Here is a 22,542-nt window from a genome sequence, read left to right as displayed (position 1 = left end):
TTGGAGTTTCAACATCAGTCCCTCCAATGAACACCCAGGAGTGATCTCCTTTAGAATGGACTGGTTGAATCTCCTTGCAGTCCATGGGACTCAAGAGTCTTCTCCAACACCACAGTTCAAAACTATCAATTCTTCGGCACTCAGCTTTCTTTATAGTCCAACTCTCACAACCATACATGACCACTGGAAAAACCAGAGCCTTGACTAGATGGACCTTTGTTGACAAAGTAATGTCTCTGCTTTTTAATATGCTGTCTAGGTTGGTCATAACTAGATATAATTGATTGATATAATCAGATATAATTGATATAATTGTAACTGATATAATTGATATAATCAGATTGATTATATCCTTTGCAGCCAAAGATGAAGGAACTCTATATAATCAGCAAAAACAAGACCAGGAGCTGACTGTGGCTCAGATCATGAACTCCTTATTGCCAAATTCAGACTTAAATTGAACAAAGTGGGTAAAACCACTAGATACATTCAGGTATTACCTAAATCAAATCCCTTACAAATATACAGTGGAGGTGAGAAATAGATTTAAGGGACTAGATCTGATAGACAGAGTGCCTGATGACTATAAACGGAGGTTCGTGATATTGTACAGGAGACTGGGAGCAAGACCATCCCCAAGAAAAACAAATGCCAAAAAAGCAAAATGGCTTTCTGAGGAGGCCTTACAAATAGCTGTGAAAAGAAGAGAGGCAAAAGGCAAAGGAGAAAAGGAAAGATATACCCATTTGAATGCAGAGTTCCAAAGAGTAGCAAGGAGAGGTAAGAAACCTTCCTCAGCGATCAATACAAAGAAATAGAGGAAAAGAACAGAATGGGAAAGACTAGAGATCTCTTCAAGAAAATTAGAGATGCCAAGGGATACCATCTTTACATTTCATGCAAAGATGGGCTCGAGAAAGGACAGAAATGGTATGGACCTAACAGAAGCAGAAGATATTAAGAAGAGGTGGCAAGAATACACAGAAGAACTGTACAAAAAAGATCTTTATGACACAGATAATCCCAAAAGTGTGATCACTAACACTCACCTAGAGCCAGACATCCTGGAATTTGTAGCCAGGTGGGCCTTAGGAAGCATCACTATGAACAAAGCTAGTGGAGGTGATGGAATTCCAGTTGAGCTATTTCAAAGCCTGAAAGATGATGCTGTGAAAGTGCTGCACTCAATATGCCAGCAAATTTGGAAAACTCAGCAGTGGCCACAGGACTGGAAAAGGTCAGTTTTCATTCCAATCTCAAAGAAAGGCAATGCCAAAGAATGCTCAAACTACCGCACAATTGCACTCATCTCACATGCTAGTAAAGTAATACTCAAAATTCTCCAAGCCAGGCTTCAGCAATATGTGAACCGTGAAATTCCAGATGTTCAAGCTGGTTTTAGAAAAGGCAGAGGAACCAGAGATCAAATTGCCAACATCTGCTGGATCATCGAAAAAGCAAGAGGGTTCCAAAAGAACATCTATTTCTGCTTTATTGACTACGCCAAAGCCTTTGACTGTGTGGATCACAATAAACTGTGGACAATTCTGAAAGAGATGGGAATACCAGACCACCTGACCTGCCTCTTGAGATATCTGTATGCAGGTCAAGAAGCAACAGTTAGACCTGGACATGGAACAACAGACTGGTTCCAAATAGGAAAAGGAGTACATCAAGGCTGTATATTGTCACCCTGCTTATTTAACTTATATGCAGAGTACATCATGAGAAACGCTAGGCTGGAAAAATCAAGATTGGAATCAAGATTGCCAGGAGAAATATCAATAACTTCAGATATGCAGATGACACCACCCTTATGGCAGAAAGCGAAGAACTAAAGAGCCTCTTGATGAAAGTGAAAGGAGAGAGTGAAAAAGTTGGCTTAAAGCTCAACATACAGAAAACGAAGATCTTGGCATCCAGTCCCATCACTTCATGGGACATAGATGGGGAAACAGTTGAAACAAGTGTCAGACTTTATTTTGGGGGGCTCCAAAATCACTGCAGATGGTGACTGCAGCCATGAAATTAAAAGACGCTTGCTCCTTGGAAGGAAAGTTATCACCACAAACACACTAAGTCTCCCTAGAAGAGTTCACAAATTAAAAATCCTTTCCAGGCATAGTTTTATTTACAAGTGAGTTTCTAAATATTAGATACAATGTTATGGCCCTAATTAATACTTATTAGGAAATAAGACAGGAAGTAAATTCTTATTAAATGCAATATTCAGTCAAAGTTGTTATATACCAGAAAAAAAACTACTTACTTTGTGATCGAAAGAAAATTAGGGCTAAACAGAAATTTATCTGCTCTGATATCTTCCCTCAAGAGGAACTAAAAACCAGCTAAGTGAACAAATCTAAATTATAGCAGTGTAACATCACTGAATTGTTAATAATTTGATTTACTCATTCTGTTCCTAAACAGCATAAAATATCATCTGTTTGTAGCTCACTGAAAATTATTCCAGAGATATCTAAAACCTCTTTAATATTCCTCTCAGTATATAAAACTTTTCTAGTGTAGCATCTCATTATCCTATCCACACTATTCCTGTCTGAACATTCAGTTCCACTCACTGGAATAAACATCTGCTACAAACATTATTAATGAGATAACATATCAAAGGATCCAGGCAAGTTACTAACTTCCTGGGGTAATTACACTGTTCTGTATAAAAACCATTAGAGCAGTAACTATGTTCAGAAGCTCCCTGAACATATTATAAATGGTTTATCTACATAACAGCTATTTCTACAAGTCACCAAGTATTTGTCAGGACAAGTATAGCATGACTACATGTCTAGCACTCAATTAAAACAAAGGCATAGGACATTTTTATGAGAAAAAAAAAATTACAGTTTACATTTCAAATGTATATGTTTAGTAAACTGCTTATATAAAAGCTTAAAACCAGAAGTTAAGCAATAACTACAATGAACTGTGTATTCAATTTTTCTTAAAGCAAGAATGCTTGCATATATATGTGTATTACATATACATATATACACACACACATATAATACACATACATCAGAAGTATGTGTGAAAATATCAGTAGCTATCTTTTACGGAGTGTCCACTGTATGCTAATTGTTTGGAATTACTTTATTTAATCCTTTTACAGCAAATCTATTGGGTAATGGATTGCCATTATCTTATATGAATCCAAACATTTTTCTTAGGGTCATCTAGCTTTATCCTACCCTATGTGTTATGTTCTTTGAAATATGTTGCTGCTGCTGCTGCTGCTGCTGCTTTTGACTAATTGGTTACATTTTTGTTTGGAAATTAATGTGACAGAGAGTTGTCACATTTAAAATCTCAAAAATTTCACAACCATCACAAATGTTCCCATAACTTTCATGCGAAGACATTGACAGCTTTTCAATGATTAATTGATCCAATAAACATTTACTGAGTGCCCATCACGTGCCAGGCACTATTCTAGGCACTGAGGACACAGTGGTTAGGAAGACAAAAGTCTCAGTTCTCGTAAGGTTTGCTTTCATTATGGCTATCAATTCATTAAAAGACTTTTGCTTATCTATACAAATTATTCCCATAGCATTACATACTTCTTATGGCAAATATACTTTGAGTTCTTTTCTTTTACTTCATTATTGGCATTACAATAGTAGTTATAAAAATATTAATATTAACAGTAAAATCAAGTTATATCCACTCCATATCTCCATAGGTATCTTTTAAGGTCACCACAAAGTTAAATGTAGATGAAGACAGTATTAAAAAAAAAAGATATAATTATCATTTTGACATTCAAAAACTGTCATAAAAATCAAATGTAACTTATATCATCTTCAAAATAATATTTAAAAATAAAATATTAAAACAGGATCTTAAAGATATTATTTTCTTTCCCATTTTTACTGCAGCATTATTCACAATAGGCAAGATATGAAAATAACCTATCCACCAACAGATGAATAAAAATGATGCATGTAAGTATATATATATAATTAAAAAAGTGTATATTATACACACACACACAATGGAATATTATTCAGCCATGAGAAAGAAGAAAACCCTGTCACTTGTGACAACATGGAACTTGAGGACATCAGTTAAATGGAATAAGGCAGAAAAAGACAAATACTGTACGATGTCACTTATATGTGGAATCTAAAAAAGCCGAACTCACAGAAACCAAAACTGGAATGGTAGCTACCAAGGGATGAGAGGGTGGGAAAAATGAGGAGATACTAATCAAAGGGTACAAGCTGCCAGGTATAAGACAAATAAGTTTTGATGATCTAATGCACAACATGCTGATTATAGTTACTATTGTGTTTACATACTTGAAAACTGCTAAGATGATAGATCTTAAATGTTCTCGCTATCAAAAAGAAATGGTTATTATGGAAGTGATAGAAGTGTTACTTAACACCACAGCAGTAACCATTTTGCAATATATGTGTACCAAATCAACAATTTGTACACCTTAAACCTGCTTAATGCCATGTCAAATTGTATCTCAACAAACCTGGAAAAAAACTAAAATAACTAAAATATACATATATGTATATACGAAAGTGAAAGTGAAGTTGCTCAGTCACGTCCAGCTCTTTGCAACCCCATGGACTGTAGCCTTCCAGGCTTCTCTGTCCATGGGATTTTCCAGGCAAGAGTACCTAGAATGGGTTGCCATTCCCTTATCCAGGGGATTTTCCCAACTCAGGGCTCAAACCAGGGTCTCCTGCATTGCAGGCAGACTCTTTACCTTCTGAGCCACGAAGGAAGCCCCATATGCGTGTGTATATATCACATACATATATGTGCGTTCATGCTAAGTTGCTTCAGTTGTGTCCGACTCTTTGTGACCCTACTGACTGTAGCCCGCCAATCTCCTCTGTCCATGGGATTCTTCAGACGAGAATACTGGGGAAGGCTGCCATGCCCTCCTCCAGGGGATCTTCCTGACCCAGGAATCGAACCTGTACCTCCTGCACTGCAGGTGGATTCTTTTACTGCTGAGCCACCGGGGAAGCCCATACACATACTACATACAGTCTAATTATTCTAAAATATTTTCATTATGAAAAAATTAATGACTTCTATATTAATATCTGTTAAAGTAGTTATTTCAACTGGTATAAAATGCACTGAATGAATAAATACATATATAGCAAAGCCATATAAAATAGATTACAATTGAGAAAAAGTTAACTGGTATTGAGGAAGCATAAAATTTTTACTAATCAATACTTTTAAACTTAGGAATATGAAATGTGAAGCTAAGCTCTGTTGTAAGAATAGAACCTTAAGAGTGGATAAAATTACAAAAAGCATTAGTAAGGATTAACAGAAAAAGGAAAAACGATCGAAGGAATAAAATACAGAATGAATCAGGGGACTTGGTAATTTTTAGATTATAAACTCATAATACATCTGTTAATTTTAGAAGTGCCCAGTAACCATTAAAGACAAGGTGGTGGGCAGCAGACATACCAAAAGTACAATATTATTAAGAAAATATACTTTCAGATTTACATTTAATCTGAAACCAAATATTTAAGAAATGAGATAACTGTAGTAGACAACTAAGAATACTAGTAAAACAAAAACTATACAATATATGAAACAGTTTATTTTGCTGTTCATGTCACTCCCGAAAGTACAAACCTTCTCTCACAACAAAGCAATATTCTTCAAGCATTTGGGTTATTTAGTATAACTTTTCTTTTTCAGAAGTCTAACTTACCGAGTACCATCTGCTTTCCAGCTTACTTTATATGGCTTCTGCTCCAAAAGTTTAATGTTTTGCTTGTCCATGGAAACAGGCTGTGCTCCAGGGAATCCAGACCTTAACGAAGATCACTGTATCACTATTATGGCTGGTATCCATACAAAGCAATACATGTCTTAAACCAATCTCACATGAGTCACACATGTAGCACAATGGTCTCCCAATCATGAAATTAACATCAGTTGGAGTAATATCAGCTTTCACAAGAATGCTAACAAAATGTTATCATTTTCTTGACATTTTAAAATGTGAGTTAACAAGATCCTAAATGCCACTATGAATTAAGACTACTGGGCTAATTTTTAAATATTAAATACATGATCTAAATAGTAATGCATATATATTTACAAGTCTTTTGCTTCAGGAAGAAGTCTTGCCTTAATTATCTTACATTGCTCTAGGCCCCATACTTCTCCATCATGACACTGCCAACTTGGCATAACTCTGCAGGGTTGGCAAGTTTCTGCTCAAAAGATGCCCAGAAGTGACAAAACAGGAGAAATTTAGGTCGAGATTAAGGTACACTGGCAAGGGTTTAACAGAACACTAAAACTGACATCACTTCATCATCATTTGCAGCTTTCAGTTAAAATTATTTCTAGTTGATTGATCTGTATGTACCAGTCCAAAAGTTCTTTATATTAGGAATTTTTAACAATAACCCTATTTCATCATGTTCTAACTGTATTAAAGTTTTCTGCCACAGATGGCAAAAACCAACAGGAACGACCACAGACCAAGACCTGGGAGCCGTGAACTCTCCCCTGAATACTCTGCTATGAATGTCTTATGAATATCTTCAAGTCATGGTAAGGGGCAGAGTATATTTAAAGCTGATTCTTCTAGGTTTCTGATGACAGAAAAACTGGAAAGGGAGGCTCATTCAAGTTTCACCTCTTCTTTCTTAATAAAATCATAAGGGCAACCAAAACTCTAATCAGCAACAGTATAATCAAACCCACAAAACAAACACCAGAAGGTAACAACAGTAATTTTCTATTCCTCTAGAGAAGACATGTGAGTCATCTAATTTTGACTCAAAAATCTAGTTATTACACTGTTTATCTTGAGAAAAATCTGATAAACTTTTGCTTGACAAAGAATTCTATGTAAACACAGAAATTTCATGGAGCAAAGAAGCTATGTCACTGTTTGCATTAATGTTAAGTACTGCAGAGTAAGAATAAATTTTATTTAAAACTTTAATTAAAACTTAAAATGCTTATTACCCTTCCCAGCCACAGAATTGATGACACTTCTGCTGTACCTCTCCTAACTTTGGCTGAGTTGTTACTTGAGTTACACCTTTAACAGTTACACCCTCCAAAAAAATAGCACCCTGAAAATAAAAGGAAAAGAAAAATATATTAGAGTTCAAATCTATCTACAAAGACTAGACGGAATGACAGATTCATTTATTTTCAGAAATCTGAGTAAATATATGCAACAAATAGTCTGCTACAGGAGGTTCTGTAGACTTCTCTGGGACTGTACACTAGTTTTCCTTAATCAGGCATATGATTTTCAATGTACATATACAGCCCAGTGTCTATATCATGCTATCAAAGCAACCGTGGTCACTACTCAGGAATCATAACAGCAATAATAACTTACCCACCATTTACTCAGTTAGGCAAAGTACCTGGCATTTTATAGTTTCTCTAACCTTTATTTAACAATTCTGAAAATCAGACTGCATTACATTTATTTCATAAATGAACAAATGAGGCATAAAGATTTTATGCAATTTATTCAAATGGTAAAAACAGAATTTGAACCCAGGTCTAAACTATATCATTCACCAATGATTCCCATTGAAGAGGATGGGAAGTTGTGTCACTAATGGAGCTTGTATTTTGAGATACACACCTACAATATATACCTTTGTAAATTAGAATAAGACTATAACAGTAGACAAAATGGCTAAGCTATAGTCATTAGATGTATCAACATAAAAACTAAATATTACTCATCACTGAATTTTTTTTAATACAAACGCTTTTGGTTTATTGTTTAATAAACATACACAGGATTCTGTAAAGGTTACTAACTGAATGAGATCTAACACGTACATTCTCCACCGCTTTGACCCACACAACTTCTAAATGATTTCCAGCTAACCAGTTAGGATTGAACACTTCGTACTTTTGGTTGCTCAGTCGCTCAGTCCTGTCCAACTCTTTTGCAACCCCGTGGACTGTAGCCCGCCAGGCTCCTCTGTCCATGGGATTTCCCAGGCAAGAATACTGGAGTGGGCTCCCATTTCCTTCTCTATCATCCCTGAAGTTTTAATCTAAATTCTTTGACTCAGAACTACAGAAAATGAATTATTGTCTTTCATAGCAAATATACTTTTAAAATATCACAGAGAAGTGAAGCAGATGGAGAATTTATGTATCAAATAAAGAACACTCCTGGAAATTTTAGACACTAAAAAAATAGTCTAGATTCATGTTACAATTACTTTGCAACCCATAAGAGGGCTGGCATCAGTCTCAAGAAAAATCTATAAAACAGCTAGAGAGATGTTAACGTAATTAAGGAATAAAAACTATGGTCTGCAAACTGCAATGATCAATCTTCTGGCAAAGACTTGGCAACCTGAACTATTTGGGAAGAGAAAAAAAGAATGCAATGTTTAGTACATACACATCTAGAAGAGTCCTAGGTCAAATCTAGAAGAGTCCTAGGTCAATCCACCAGACACTGATCCTACTTTTTGCCCCTAGTTCTGAATCATATTTTATAGTTATTTAAAATGTCATCTACCTTGTTTTCCTTCAAGGGAGGTTCCATGAGCCAAAGGATCAAAGAGTACCATTCCTCTCCTATTATACCATAACCTCTCTTTATTAGCCAATAAAGTTTCTGTTTTAGAATCATTTCTCCATTAAATATAATAACTAAACAGAGTATTTTCAAAGGAAAACTTAATCAGGTGGTTGTTTTTTCAACATGTTTAGTTATTGAGACACTCAAATAACTTCAATATCCTGATAAAATTATATCTTGTATATATTAATTTAAAAAAGAAAGCATCTTTACTCTGAAAGTACTAATAGCATAGAAGTTTCACATGAAGAAGGTATCCAGTTTCACTTATGAGCATGTATTTCCTAAACAAAGGCAAAAAATCAACGATAATTTCTGAAAAGCAAAGGTCAAATTAGCATAAATTAATCCTAAAAACACAAACATTTGAGGAAGCTAAATTTTTTAATTGAACAGAATAAATAAATATTGAGCCTCAGTACAAAGAACTAATCACTCTTGGCTCTCTGTTAACTATCTTCAATCTCAACTAACATAAAAGAAAAATGAAAGTTTTCTAACCATGAACTTGCCCATTAATTACATCCACACCTGTCATGCCTATCAACCACACTGCTGACATTACCCAAAATTCAACTCTCCAGTCACCTTTCCTCTCTGATGGTCTTGTCCTCACTGCTTCTGAGCCCCTTCTTGGTTCATCTTATCATTAATCACCTTTCCAATGTAAACCCTGGAATCTTTTTCATAAATAACCTTCCCTGTAAACTTAACCATTTTCACGAACACCTTGTACCCTGTGTCCTCATTGGAAGCTAGCTCTCTACCAAGAAAACCACTCACTTTTCTCTTAAGTGAAAACCACTCATTCTCTCACTGCCCAAGTCCTACTCTGCTGCTGCTGCTGCTAAGTCACTTCAGTCGTATCCGACTCTGTGTGACCCCATAGACGGAAGCCCACAGGCTCCCCTGTCCCTGGGATTCTCCAAGCAACACTGGTGTGGGTTGCCATTTCCTTCTCCAATGCATGAAATTGAAAAGTGAAAGTGAAGTCGCTCAGTTGTATCCAACTCTTAGCGACCCCATGGACTGCAGCCTACCAGGCTTCTCCATCCATGGGGTTTTCCAGGCAAGAGTACTGGAGTGGGGTGCCATCGCTTTCTCCAATAGGGTAGTGTAAACAATTCTCTTATATCCTCACTGCTCTCCTGGCCTCTTTCTATAGCTCCTCTTCCATTCAGGCTAACTCATTCAGCCATTAGCAGAATCAAGTAGGGCAGATAACCACTGCGGCTGGTTACATAAAAGCTCTCTTTGTGGATGGGATGCATTCCCCACCCACAAGGAAACAGGCAGCTGAAATTTACTGAGGAAAAATCACAATCTCAGTGCAAAGGATGAGACTTCCCTACTCTTGTTTAAGACCTACTTCTATCTGCTCATGAACTCCATTTCCTTCAGTCTCCTCAGAAATTGCTCTGCCATTTCTTCCGCTATGATTTCAGGTTATTTTCAACTTCACTGATTCCACTAGTTCCTTATCCTCAAGTAATAACTATGCTTGAAGCCTTTCCCAAATATTTCTGCATCAAGCAATCACCCTCAGTCTCCCTTTTTGCTCGTAATTAAACTGCTCGAATAGTGTGCACCAGTGTATAGAAAAGAGTTAACATAACAGGACTGCTTGCCAGGTGGGCCTCTGGATGGCATCTGGGAAACGACTTTCACTGTTCTCAGTCAACTGATAAGACTGGGTCATCATGCCTAAACTACCTGTACAGACAATAAAACTTACGCTGAACAAATGCTTTGCTTCTGGGATTCTGGAATACTGATACATGCTAGGTACATGCTGTCTGCATGACAAACCATAAATAAAAACCTTAGGCACTGAGACTCTAACAAGCTTCCCTAGACAGCAACATCACACACACGCTGCTGCATTTCCACTGCTGTGGGAAGAGTGAGCTCTGTATGATTCCCTGTGGGAAGGAGAGAGCATAAGGAAGCCTGCACATGGACTCTTCAAAACTCCACTTCTTTTTTCCCCTTTTGATCTGGATATTCTTAGTTCATTGGTGCACTAAATCTTAGCTCTGAGTACAACTAAGTATATACTGAGTTCTAGCAAATTTTCAAAAGCGGGGTGGTACTATGGACCCTGAACACAACTGTCTCCTTTTTCTCACCTCCCATCTTAAGAAAGATCACTACTGTGACCTAGCTCTACTGTACCACAGAAAATAATCCTCAGAAAGACATTTCCTATCCTTACCATATTTGTTCCCTCTGTGACTTTTCATACTATTAAATCATTCACACAGGTCACTACCTAAAACTCTAAACTATTCCTCATATTTCTTTGTCCTTTCATGCTACATCCAGGAAAAATTTCTTAGCTGGATCTTCCAGTTTGATAATCTCCTCCAGACTGCTAACTTCAGACTACTATCAAACCCACCTCCTGATTTTTTTCTTTATTATTATCATTTCCAAGTTCTCTAACTAGTTCTTTTTCATAATAGCCTGCCATTATTTTATGGCTTGATGCCCTCTCTTGTCTTCTAAAGAATGTTCTGTTTGCTGCTTATAAACTATTCCCTCTGGTGCTAGCTAAAAGGAATGAGGTAGTTCTGAATGTACTAAGAAAAGATATCCAAGTGGAAAAAAAAAAAAAGCTAACATTAAATACATTTATGTTAACAACGGATAGGGGGAGTCAGGTTAAACTGAATAAATGTATGTAAATACATAGAAAAAGTCAGTATCTAGAAGTATAATCAAAAAGTAGAGTGGAAGTGAGAATAAAGAGATAACTTTTAACCCTATATACACTTCCAGATTTTCACACTTTTATTTTACAAACAGAACTGAACTTTAAGTCACTTGTGGACACTCTAAAAGAGATAGGTAACTAGACAGGTAAGTAAAAAGGAAGAATTCTTTTAAGATGATAAAAATGCTAGTGGTAGGGTGAAAACTGAAAGATTATTTGTTTCCAAACTTTCTTTAATGTAAGATATTATTTTATAAATAAAAACTATTTAACAATTTTAATATTTACTAATTATGATCTGAAAAGAAGAAAAACCTACTAAAGTACATAAGGCTTTAGAGTTTTCTTTTTTCATGACTCTACCTTTGGAAGTATAAATACAAATATTCTTGAAATCCACCATGTCCTCAATGTCAGTCAGAGATCAAACCTAATTGCTTCTTCCAAAAAGAGAAGGGAAGCTTGCTGCTTTTGGCAGTGGCAGACTAGCTTATTTAGATCAATGGTGCAGCCATGAGAAAACATTACAAAACAAGTTAAAAGTACCTGTTTTAACACATCAGAGAATTATAAAGGTGTTAAGGACCTGAAGCCAAGAACTTAGAAAGAATGGGATTCCAGAGAGATGTGCTAGACAGCTGGCATAATTTTTCTCCTCTAGGATTTTCATCTATAGGCACTGTTTCAAAAATAGTAGCTGAGAGGGTAAGAAACTGAACAGAACTTTCAGCATTTATCACAAGAATAGGAAAACAAAAACTAGAGTACCAGGCCATCAAGGAGGAGAGGTCCTGCTTAATTTTCCAGGCTTTCAGTTAGAATTCCCAGAAGACCACACTCTGGGAACTGGGGTGAACCAAAATCAGACCAGCTCTCAAACTAAAGCCCAGCTTTTAACAGTTCAATTCCGAACTGAGTTAAGATTCTCTACTCCTATCTTGTGTAGGAGCAAAAGCAAATCTTCTCTGAAGGAAGATAACAGGGTACAGAGCCACAAACCACTTCCGTAATTTTTCATACATAATATCTAGCTAGCAGAAATACCCAGGTAGGAAGAAAAAAAAAAAAACTACAACTGACTAGAAATCAAAGGACACAAGAAGAAAAACAAAAAACAAAAAAAGACCCAGAGGATAGCTGTACATCAATTACCTCACATGGGCTTTCAAATAGGCTTAATAAATTCAAAAACCTAAATGACAAGATGCAGAATCCCAGTAGAGAACTGAAAGTTATTTTAATACTCAAGCTGAAATTCCAGAAGTGAAAGTAAAATAACTAAAATTAAGAACTCAATGGATAAATTTAACAGCAGCACAAACTTAAAATAGAGAATTAAAACACTTGGTCAGAAAAAAATATCCAGACTGAAAAAAATGAAACAAAAGTATAGAAAATATTGAAAAGAACATAGACAACATTTTAAGAAATAATAAAATATAAAAGGTCTATTGGGTAGAAGGAAAGAGATGAAAAAATTGATATAAATTAATATTTGAAGAGATAATAGCCAAGAACATTTAAAACTGATAAAAGAAAAATCCAACCATAGATTCAAGAGTCACTGCAAGTAGAAAGCTAGAAAAATGCAAGAAAACCACAGGTAGAAACATCATAGTAAAACTGCTGAAATCAAAACCAAAAAGAAATTACCTTTAAAGAAGCAACTTCTCAAAAGAAATGAATTACAGAATATGTTCAACGTGCCAACACAGAAGTCAAGAACCTGGGTTTCGAAGAACAATTGTTCTTCAAAAAGATGGGGAAAATAAAGGCATTTTCACACGAATGTGAAATGTGTCACCTCAAAACATATAAAGCAAAATCTGAGAGAACTATAAGGAGAAGTAGGTAAATCCATAATCATAGTGAGGAATTTTTAAATACTCCTCTTAGTAACTGACAAAACAAAACAGGAGAAACCAGGTTTGGGTTTACTTTTATTTTACGTCATTTTTTTCCCCCTAAAAACACATGCACTTCTCATGCACTTCTTATGCCACTGGAGCTCTTTTGTAAAAATAAGGATTTAATGGTACTTAACTGAATATTTTTAAATGAATATAATTTTTAAAGCATTTCTGCTGGCAAAGAAAAATAAATGCTGCAAACTTAACTCATTCTGTAAAATCAGTTCAGTTCAGTTCAGTCCAGTCGCTTAGTCGTGTCCAACTCTTTGCGACCCCATACTGTAGCACACTAGGCCTCCCTGTCCATCACCAACTCCCAGAGCTTACTCAAATTCATATCCTCAAGTCAGTGATGCCATCCAATCATCTCATCCTCTGTCATCCCCTTCTCCTGCCCTCAATCTTTCCCAGCATCAGGGACTTTTCAAATCAGTCAGCTCTTCACATCAGGTGGCCAAAGTATTGGAGTTTCAGTTTCAACATCAGTCCTTCCAATGAACACCCAGGACTGATCTCCTTTAGGATGGACTGGTTGGATCTCCTTGCAGTCCAAGGAACTCTCAAGAGTCTTCTCCAACACCACAGTTCAAAAGCATCAATTCTTTGGTGCTCAGCTTTCTTTATAGTCCAACTCTCCCATCCATACATGACCACTGGAAAAACCATAGCCTTGACTAGACAGACCTTTGTTGACAAAGTAATGTCTCTGCTTTTGAATACGCTGTCTAGGTTGGTTGTAACCTTCCTTCCAAGAAGTAAGCGTCTTTTAATTTCATGGCTGCAATCACCACCTGCAGTGATTTTGGAGCCCCCAAAAATACTGACACTGTTTCCACTGTTTCCCCATCTATTTGCCATGAAGTGATGGAATCGGATGCCATGATCTTCGTTTTCTGAATGTTGAGCTTTAAGCCAACTTTTTCACTCTCCTCTTTCACTTTCATCAAGAGGCTCTTTTCACTTTCTGCCATAAGGGTGGTGTCATCTGCATATCTGAGGTTATTGATATTTCTCCCGGCAATCTTGATTCCAGCTTGTGCTTCCTCCAGCCTAGCATTTCTCATGGTGTACTCTGCATATAAGTTAATTAAGCAGGGTGACGATATACAGCCTTGACATACTTCTTTTCCTATTTGAAACCAGTCTGTTGTTCCATGTCCAGGTCTAACTGTTGCTTCCTGACCTGCATACAGGTTTTTCAAGAGGCAGGTCAGGTGGTCTGGTATTCCCACCTCTTTCAGAATTGTCCACAGTTTATTGTGATTCACACAGTCAAAGGCTTTGGCATAGTCAATAAAGCAGAAATAGATGTCCTTTTGGAATGCTCTTGCTTTTTCGATGATCCAGCGACGTTGGCAATTTGATCTCTGGTTCCTCTGCTTTTTCTAAAACCAGCTTGAACATCTGGAAGTTCACGGTTCACGTATTGCTGAAGCCTGGCTTGGAGAATTTTAAGCATTACTTTACTAGCGTGTGAGATGAGTGCAATTGTGCGGTAGTTTGAGCATTCTTTGGCATTGCCTTTCTTTGGGATTGGAATGAAAACTGACCTTTTCCAGTAAGCTGTTTAGAACTTTTACACTTTTAAATACTAGATCATAATTCAAGAATACATTACGCATACGCTTCTAATTAATGTTACTCTTTAAAAATTCAGTTGAATTCCCTCATAAAAATGATATGAGAGGGTAATCATCTATGTGTTATGCTAGTAGACTTTCTTTAGAATATGATACTTATTTTTCCAGGTATGTGATTCAGTAATTTCAGATATAAATCCAGAAAATAAGTCAGACTAAAAAAAATGTTATTTTTGAAATTAGTTTCATGTTTCAAAGCAATTTATACACTTGTTAGTGGTGGTAGAATATTGAAGATTGAAATGTATACATATTAACAAAATGTTTTCCAAATAAGAAACTTTAAGTCCCAAATAATTATATTTTATGAGTTACATTTCAGGCATTCTCTTTCCTGCCTGTGAATCAATACCTACTAAGAAATGAGTTGTGAGGTTTACTGCTTACTACTCAACCATGGTATCCCACATACCTGAATGATTAACTTTATTAACAATTAATTACCACCACACTTTTCCTAACTTTCCCCTTTGGCCTACAACATATACTTCTGTATGTACAGTCACAGCCAGCATTTTTCTTCTCAATATATCCACTATCCCACCAAGAAAAGAAGGTACACCTAATGCTTTTTGTTAGGCCTTGTATTTCTAGAAGATTAATAGGAATTGCTTATTGAAGAAATAAGAGTTTTCTGAATTCAACTTTACAGAAAAATATGAAAGTGCCACCCATGGAAAGGAGAATTTATGTATAAAGTTATTTTAAATATGGGACAAGTTTGTAAAGCACTAGGAAAAATATTCACTTTATATTTAGTTGGAATCTCATATCTTTTGCAAAGAAACAATAAATTCTCAATCTAACATCTAACAGTTCTTTGGTTTACCTAAGAAACAAAAACAGGAAAAATTCATATAACTGAAAAGTTTTTGTAGAAAAGTCCACGATCCATGGCTATCAAGAATCTTTGGGAGGATAGAAAACTCTCCTCAATGCTTTGTGGTGACCTAAAAGGGAAGGGAGTCTAAAGAGGGGATAACTGTGTATGTTTAACTGATTCACTTTGCTGTACAGAGGAAACAAATACAAAATTATAAAGCAACTATACTCCAATAAAAATTAATTTAAAAAAAAAGTCTTTGGGGGACTTTCCTGGTGGTCCAGTAGTTAAGATTCCACACTCTCACTGCCAAGGGTCTAGGTTCAATCCTCAGCTGGGGAACTAAGACCCCACAAGCCACATGGTGCAGTCAAAAAAAAGAGTCTTTGGAAATAACAGGTATGGAGAAACCTTACAAATCCAGCAAAACAAACATAGTCAACATTCTATTTGCATAAATCTCAATAAACCTGTAGAGGAAAAAGGTAGACTATAATAATAGCTTTAAACATTACCAATTTTAAACGTTCTTTTCTCCTTTTACCAAAGGAGGCGCTTGACCCAGGTTCTGATTCCTTTTTTCCATCCTCGTCCTCATCTTCATCTTCATCATCCTCAAAACACCAATCTGGCAATAGAGGTGGGGGTGGTGCTTCCTCTATATCACCATAGCGACGAAAAAGTTCTTTCAAGTAATCACCCTTATAAATTCCTGGCGGTCTGGCTTGAGCAAAAGTAGCAACTGCTGCTTCAATACTATGGAAAATAAACACCATGCAATTTCCTCACTACTCTCCATTTATGCAGATTTATCAAATTTCTCTTATTATATTTAAGGCTATTATAACAAAGTATAATAGAGGTTTCATAAAATGGGTACATCACAATCCCTACTCTCAAGGCATTCAATCTACTAAGACAAATCATTCTGAAACAGTTTTAACACAAGGTACATGGTATTTCCTAAACTCTAAAGGTAAACTACAATGAGTGTAATGAGGAGACCTGGGTAGAGTCTGTAAAGAATTTAAGTAAACCCTTAAAGGTTGAGGTCTGATTATAACAGAAAACACCAGTCAAGGAAAAGCAACATGAAGATAAAGTAAAAGCATGCTGGTTTTTCAGGAACTTTCAACAGACCCAAGCGTTAAGAGCAGAGGTCATCAGAGCGAGGCTAAGCATAGGCTGAGTCTGACATAGCAGTCGACATAGTGTACAGTTACCTTTTAGGGCATCTGAAAGGGCAGAAAGGCAGAGGCAGAATATATGCAGTAGAGAACCACAGAGGATGAGTGAACAGGGTAACATAATCACATGTCTACTTCAGGTGATTATATTCAGAGAAGGACTTACTGCATGAAAGGCTTTGTAAACAAAAGAACTTTAAAGTGAGGAAATTCAGTAATATCTCATTCTCTAATCTCTCAGAATCTAAAAAGACACTTTACAAGTTAACAGGTGCTCATAAAGACCTGTTGATCGGCTTAAATAGAGTAACTCAGTCCCCAAAAATACCTTTATATTTAAGACTATTATACAAAGCATAACAGAAGTTTTATAAAATGGACACACCACAGTCTCTACTCTCAAGGCATTCAATCTACTAAGAGACAAACCATTCTGAAACAGTTTTAACATAAGGTACGTGGTATTTATAGTATTTAAGCTTTTTCTAATACTCAGCAGCTATTTTTTTAAAAGGTACTTAAAAATGAAACGAAAAACAACAGTAGTAACCTCCAAGGTGAAAACATACACAAAATATTGGGAGAACTTGTCTCCAATAATTCTGTAAGATGTGAAAAAAACAATCTGGGAAAGAAAATGTGTAGTATTTGGGATCCATAAGCACTCAACATGCTACTAGGTAGAAAACATCAGTAATGAATGGTATTCTAAAGATTAACCAAATCTAAAATAAAAACCACTGAAATCATGTTAATCATGGAGTGAAGTGAAGGGAAGTCGCTCAGTCATGTCCGACTCTTTGTGACCTCATGGACTGTAGCCTACTACGCTCCTCCGTCCATGGGATTTTCCAGGCAAGCGTAGTGGAGTGGGTTGCCATTTCCTTCTCCAGAGGATCTTCCTGACCCAGAGATCAAACCCAGGTCTCCCGCACTGTAGGCAGACACTTTACAGTCTGAGCCAAAGTAATCTATTTGTTAATCATGACTTCACCAAAAAACCTGGAAATATAAAATGCTAAAACTGAAAAAAAAAATCGACAAAATTTTTTATCAATTACTAAATATATCTTCTTTCACTACAACAAGAAACAAATACCTCCAATCCATTTTCTCCACCAAGAAGGCACATATGAGGAAACCAGTGCGATTGAAACCATGGGTACAATGAACACCTAGAAAATAAAGCAGTTTTGATTTAAAATTACAAATCACTTCAGAGGCCACATTTCACTTTAAAATTCCAACCTGCAAACAAAACATTTCAATCATTTTATAAAATAACCACATTTTTAAAACTTAGCCCTTTCTTATAACTATTAAACCTGTCAGCTTAAATTGCTTGGAATATAACTTACAGCACTAGTAACAGTTTAAATATAACATATTGATTTATTAATTACAACTGTTTCTAAGGTCTAAAGTTTTATTTCAAAACTAAAAGATCCAAGCATTTTAAATAACGAGATATTTCATCAAACATACAACTCTAAAAGACACACATACACACCCACACAGGACACTTGACTGGATACAGAAACTGATGAACATACAACACAATAAAAATAAAATTACTTTAAAGCTCTCTAGAAGCCAACTGACTGTATCTTTACATTAGCCTACAATCTTTCAAAATAGACTTTTAAAAGGAAAAACTGCTGAGAAAAAGAAATTTATTTTTGTTAAGCTTTTTTTCAGAACATATTCCAGGTAAGTATGGTCCTATCTTTATAATACGCAAAGCTACAAATGTGCTTCATAACTTCCAAAAATGATTGCATTCTCAAATCATTTTAACTACTTTGAAAATGTAATAAAAACAACTTGGTGTACATTACTAAATTATCACATTTTATAAAATCCACTTCATTGGCAGTTCAACACAAAATAGAGAAGAAGCATCAATGAAGCAAGAAAACTACCAAGGAAATCATCCCACTAATCTCTATGTGAGATTAGGGTTTGACTGACAAGGGTCCTGGTGATGGGAATAACACGGAGAGGCAGATGGAAGAAACATTTAAGGTAGAATCTGCAATCTGAGGGATCAATTACTGTCAACACTGATAGAAAAGATGTAGAAGGCGTCTTTGGTTCTGACTTGGATGACTAATTAGGCAGCGGCACCACCCACCAAGTTACAAAATACAGGAGTTTATATATCAGTCTACTGGGCAACACAATGAGTATAGCTGTACGTGCAGAGTCAACACAGTGAGCACACTTGGACATGCAGAGTTTAAGGTGCTTAATAGGAAGTCCCCCGGTGACCCAGCGGGTAGGATTTGGTGCTTTCACTGCAGAGGCGTGGGTTCAATTTCTAGTCAGGGAACCATCCCTATGCCTGGTGGTCTGGCCAAAATACAAAAAAAAAGAGGGGAGGGGAGTGTTTTCTTATGAGATTCAAAAATATTTGGAAATAGGGTAAAGAGCTTCACAGAGAGGTCTAGCTGGAGTTGTGGATTCCAGAATGATCAGCTTATAGTCAACTACAGAAGGTGTCTGTGGTGTGGATAAAATCACTAAAAATGGGTAGAACAAGAGAACATAAATAAAGATGGAATGTGAGGAAAACTAACCTTTCAAGAATAAGTTGAGGGGGTGGGAAGGCATTAAAAAAAGACTAAAAATGAACTTTCATGGGGTCAAGAAAATAAAGAGAACATGAACATAGGGTCATGTTTACCAGGGAAAGAGGAAGACCCAAGAACTGTTTAAATGTCACATGAAGATTAGAACTGAAAGTCGCTATTTGTTTAGAGGGAGGACTCCACATTGCAATGAGGTGAATAGGAATGAACGGATTTGAGCGTCAATCTTTTGGAAAGTGTGCTGGGAAGGGGAAGAGGACATATAAAACAGCAAGAAAAGGTTTTTTGGGGACAGGGTAATATTTTAATATAAGAGGTTTAAATACGTTTATAGGCTGAGAAAGATCTGGTTAATTCACAGAGGTTGAAAGTAATAGAAAACAATGATATAAATGAAATGAAGTTTCCTAAGAGATTTAAAAATAATAATAATAAAGAGATCAGCCTTGAACAAAAAAAGACACTCCTTAGAAATAAGCTGCTATAGAGATGGTCCTAAGATGGCGGAGGAATAGGACTGGGAGACCATTTTCTCCCCGACAAATTCATCAAAAGAACATTTAAACACTGAGTAAATTCCACAAAACAACTTCTGAATGCTGGCAGAGGACATCAGGCACCCAGAAAAGCAGCTCATTGTCTTCGAAAAGAGGTAGTAAAAAATATAAAAGACAAAAAAAGAGACAAAAGAAGTAGGGAGGGAGCTCCATACCGGGAAGGGAGTCTTAAAAAGAGAGAAGTTTCCAAACACCAGGAAACACTCTCACTGCCGAGTCTGTAGCGAGCCTTGGAAGCACAGAGGGCAACATAACAGGGAGGAAAAATAAATAAATAATTAAAACCCACAGATTACAAGCCCAACGGTAATTCCCCCAGTGGAGAAGCAGTACAGATGCCTGCATCCACCACTAGCAAACAGGGGCTGGGCAGGGAGGCGCCGGCTGCACTGCTTTTTAAGGATCAGGCCCAAATGCCCCGAGGGTAACCAGAGCAAACTAACTTGCGCTAGCAAACCAGACTGTGGGATAGCTACCACACGAAAAGCTCTAACATAAGACACCACCAGGACCGCGCACAGAATAAAGGATGGAACAGAATTAGCCGGCTGCAGACCATTCCCTTCTGGTGACAGGCAGCCAGAGCCCAAAGGGCTGGAAGGGGTCGATCACAGCCCCAGAGAAACATTATCTACCAAACTGCAAGCAGACTTATTTGCTAACTAAGACTTCTTGGGGTTCTGGACGGTCATCATCCGCCTGAGAAGGTACGCCAGTTGTACATCCAGAAAACTGAGCAGCAGGGAAGGAAGAGGCGATAAGTCACAGTGACCGCGCTCGCCAAACACCTGAGCTACTCGGACCTGGGAAGGGCACAAAACACAGGCCCAACTGAGTCTGCGCCTCTGAGGACTACCTGAGTGCCTGAACCTGAGCAGCTTAGACCTGAGAGGTGCCTGCAGCCCAGGGCCAGCCTCAGACGGTTCCCAGCAGAGCAACCTAGAGCCTGAGCTGTGTGCACTGTGAGTGGGGGCAGGCCCAGTGTGGCTGAGACACTGCGAGCACACACCAGTGTTATTTGTTTGCAGCGTCCCTCCCTCCCCACATCGGGACTAAACAAGTGAGCCTAAAAAAAAGTGTCCACCACCGCCTCCCTTGTGTCAGGGCGGAAATCAGACACTGAAGAGACCAGCAAACAGAAGAAGCTAAAACAGAGGGAACCGCCTTGGAAGTGACAGGCGCAATAGATTAAAACCCTGATGTTAGTACTGACTACGTAGGAAGGGGCCCATAGATATTGAGAAATATAAGCCGGACCAAGGAACTACCCAAAAATGAACTGACCCCACACTGCCCACAACACCACCAGAGAAAGTCCTAGATATATCTTTACTATTTTTACAATCATTCTTTTTTTCTTTTCTTTTTCTTCTTTTTTTTTAACTTTTTTTAATTTTTAAGTCCTCTATTACTCCTTTAATTTTCATTTTTATAACCTATTACTTTTCAAAAAAAAGACCCTATTTTTAAAGTAAACTTCATATATTTTTTTAATAATTCTTGTGACTTTGGTTTTTTTTTTCTTCTTCTTCTTTTCTTTAATATTGTATTTTTGAAAATCCAACCTCTACTCTAGATTTTTAATCTTTGCTTTTTGGTATTTGTTATCAATTTTGTACCTTCAAAAACCCAAACTTCAGTACCCATTTTTACATGAGAGTGAGATTACTGCCTTGACTGCTCTCTCCTCCTTTGGACTCTCCTTTTTCTCCACCAGGTCGCCTCTGCTTCCTCCCTCCCCCTTCTCTTCTCTACCCAACTTTGTGAATCTCTATGTGTTCCAGATGGTGGAGAACACTTAGGGAACTGATTACTGGCTGGATCTGTCTCTCTCATTTTCATTTCCCCGTTTTATCCTCCTGGCCACCTCTGTCTCCTGCCTCCCTCTTCTCTTCTCTGTATAACTCCATGAACATCTCTGAGCGGTCCAGACTGTGGAGCACACATAAGGAAGTGATTACTGGCTAGCTTGCTCTCTCCTCTTTTGATCCCACCTCATCTCATTCCAGTCACCTCTAACTCCCCTCTCCCTCTTCTCTTCTCCATGTAACTCTGTGAACCTCTCTGGGTGTCCCTCACTGTGGAGAAACTTTTCATCTTTAACCTAGATGTTTTATCAGTAGTGCTGTATAGAAGAAGTCTTAAGACTACCATAAAAATAAAACTGAAAATCAGAAGCAAGAGGCTTAAGTCCAAATCCTGAGAACATCAGAGAACTCCTGATTCCAGGGAACATTAATCCATAGGAGCTCATCAAACACCTCCATACCTACACTGAAACCAAGCACCACCCAAGGGCCAACAAGTTCCAGAGCAACACATACCACACAAATTCTCCAGCAACACAGGAACACAGCCCTGAGCTTCAATATACAGGCTGTCCAAAGTTACTCCAAAACCACTGACATCTCACAACTCATTACTGGACACTTCATTGCACTCCAGAGAGAAGAAATCCAGCTCCACCCACCAGAACACCAACACAAGCTTCCCTAACCAAGAAACCTTGACAAGCC

The 22,542-nt window shown here is 37.2% G+C and overlaps 1 protein-coding gene across 1 annotated transcript in view; it reads right to left on the bottom strand.

Annotated features, from left to right (window-relative positions):
* RNGTT (RNA guanylyltransferase and 5'-phosphatase) overlaps positions 1-22,542 on the bottom strand; it is a 237,060-nt gene that overhangs the window by 185,146 nt on the left and 29,372 nt on the right. Inside the window, exons 5-8 of the mRNA XM_069598310.1 lie at positions 17,978-18,053; positions 16,207-16,447; positions 7,000-7,109; positions 5,726-5,827 (exon numbers count right to left, since the gene is read on the bottom strand). Of these exons, the coding sequence (XP_069454411.1) occupies positions 5,726-5,827; positions 7,000-7,109; positions 16,207-16,447; positions 17,978-18,053 (529 nt within the window). The remainder of the gene's footprint in view (positions 1-5,725; positions 5,828-6,999; positions 7,110-16,206; positions 16,448-17,977; positions 18,054-22,542) is intronic.

The sequence above is a fragment of the Ovis canadensis genome, chromosome 8 (assembly GCF_042477335.2).
Source record: "Ovis canadensis isolate MfBH-ARS-UI-01 breed Bighorn chromosome 8, ARS-UI_OviCan_v2, whole genome shotgun sequence".
Classification (NCBI taxonomy): Eukaryota; Metazoa; Chordata; class Mammalia; order Artiodactyla; family Bovidae; genus Ovis; species Ovis canadensis.
Note: the sequence above shows the minus strand (reverse complement) of the source record. Positions and strands in the feature narration are given on the sequence as shown.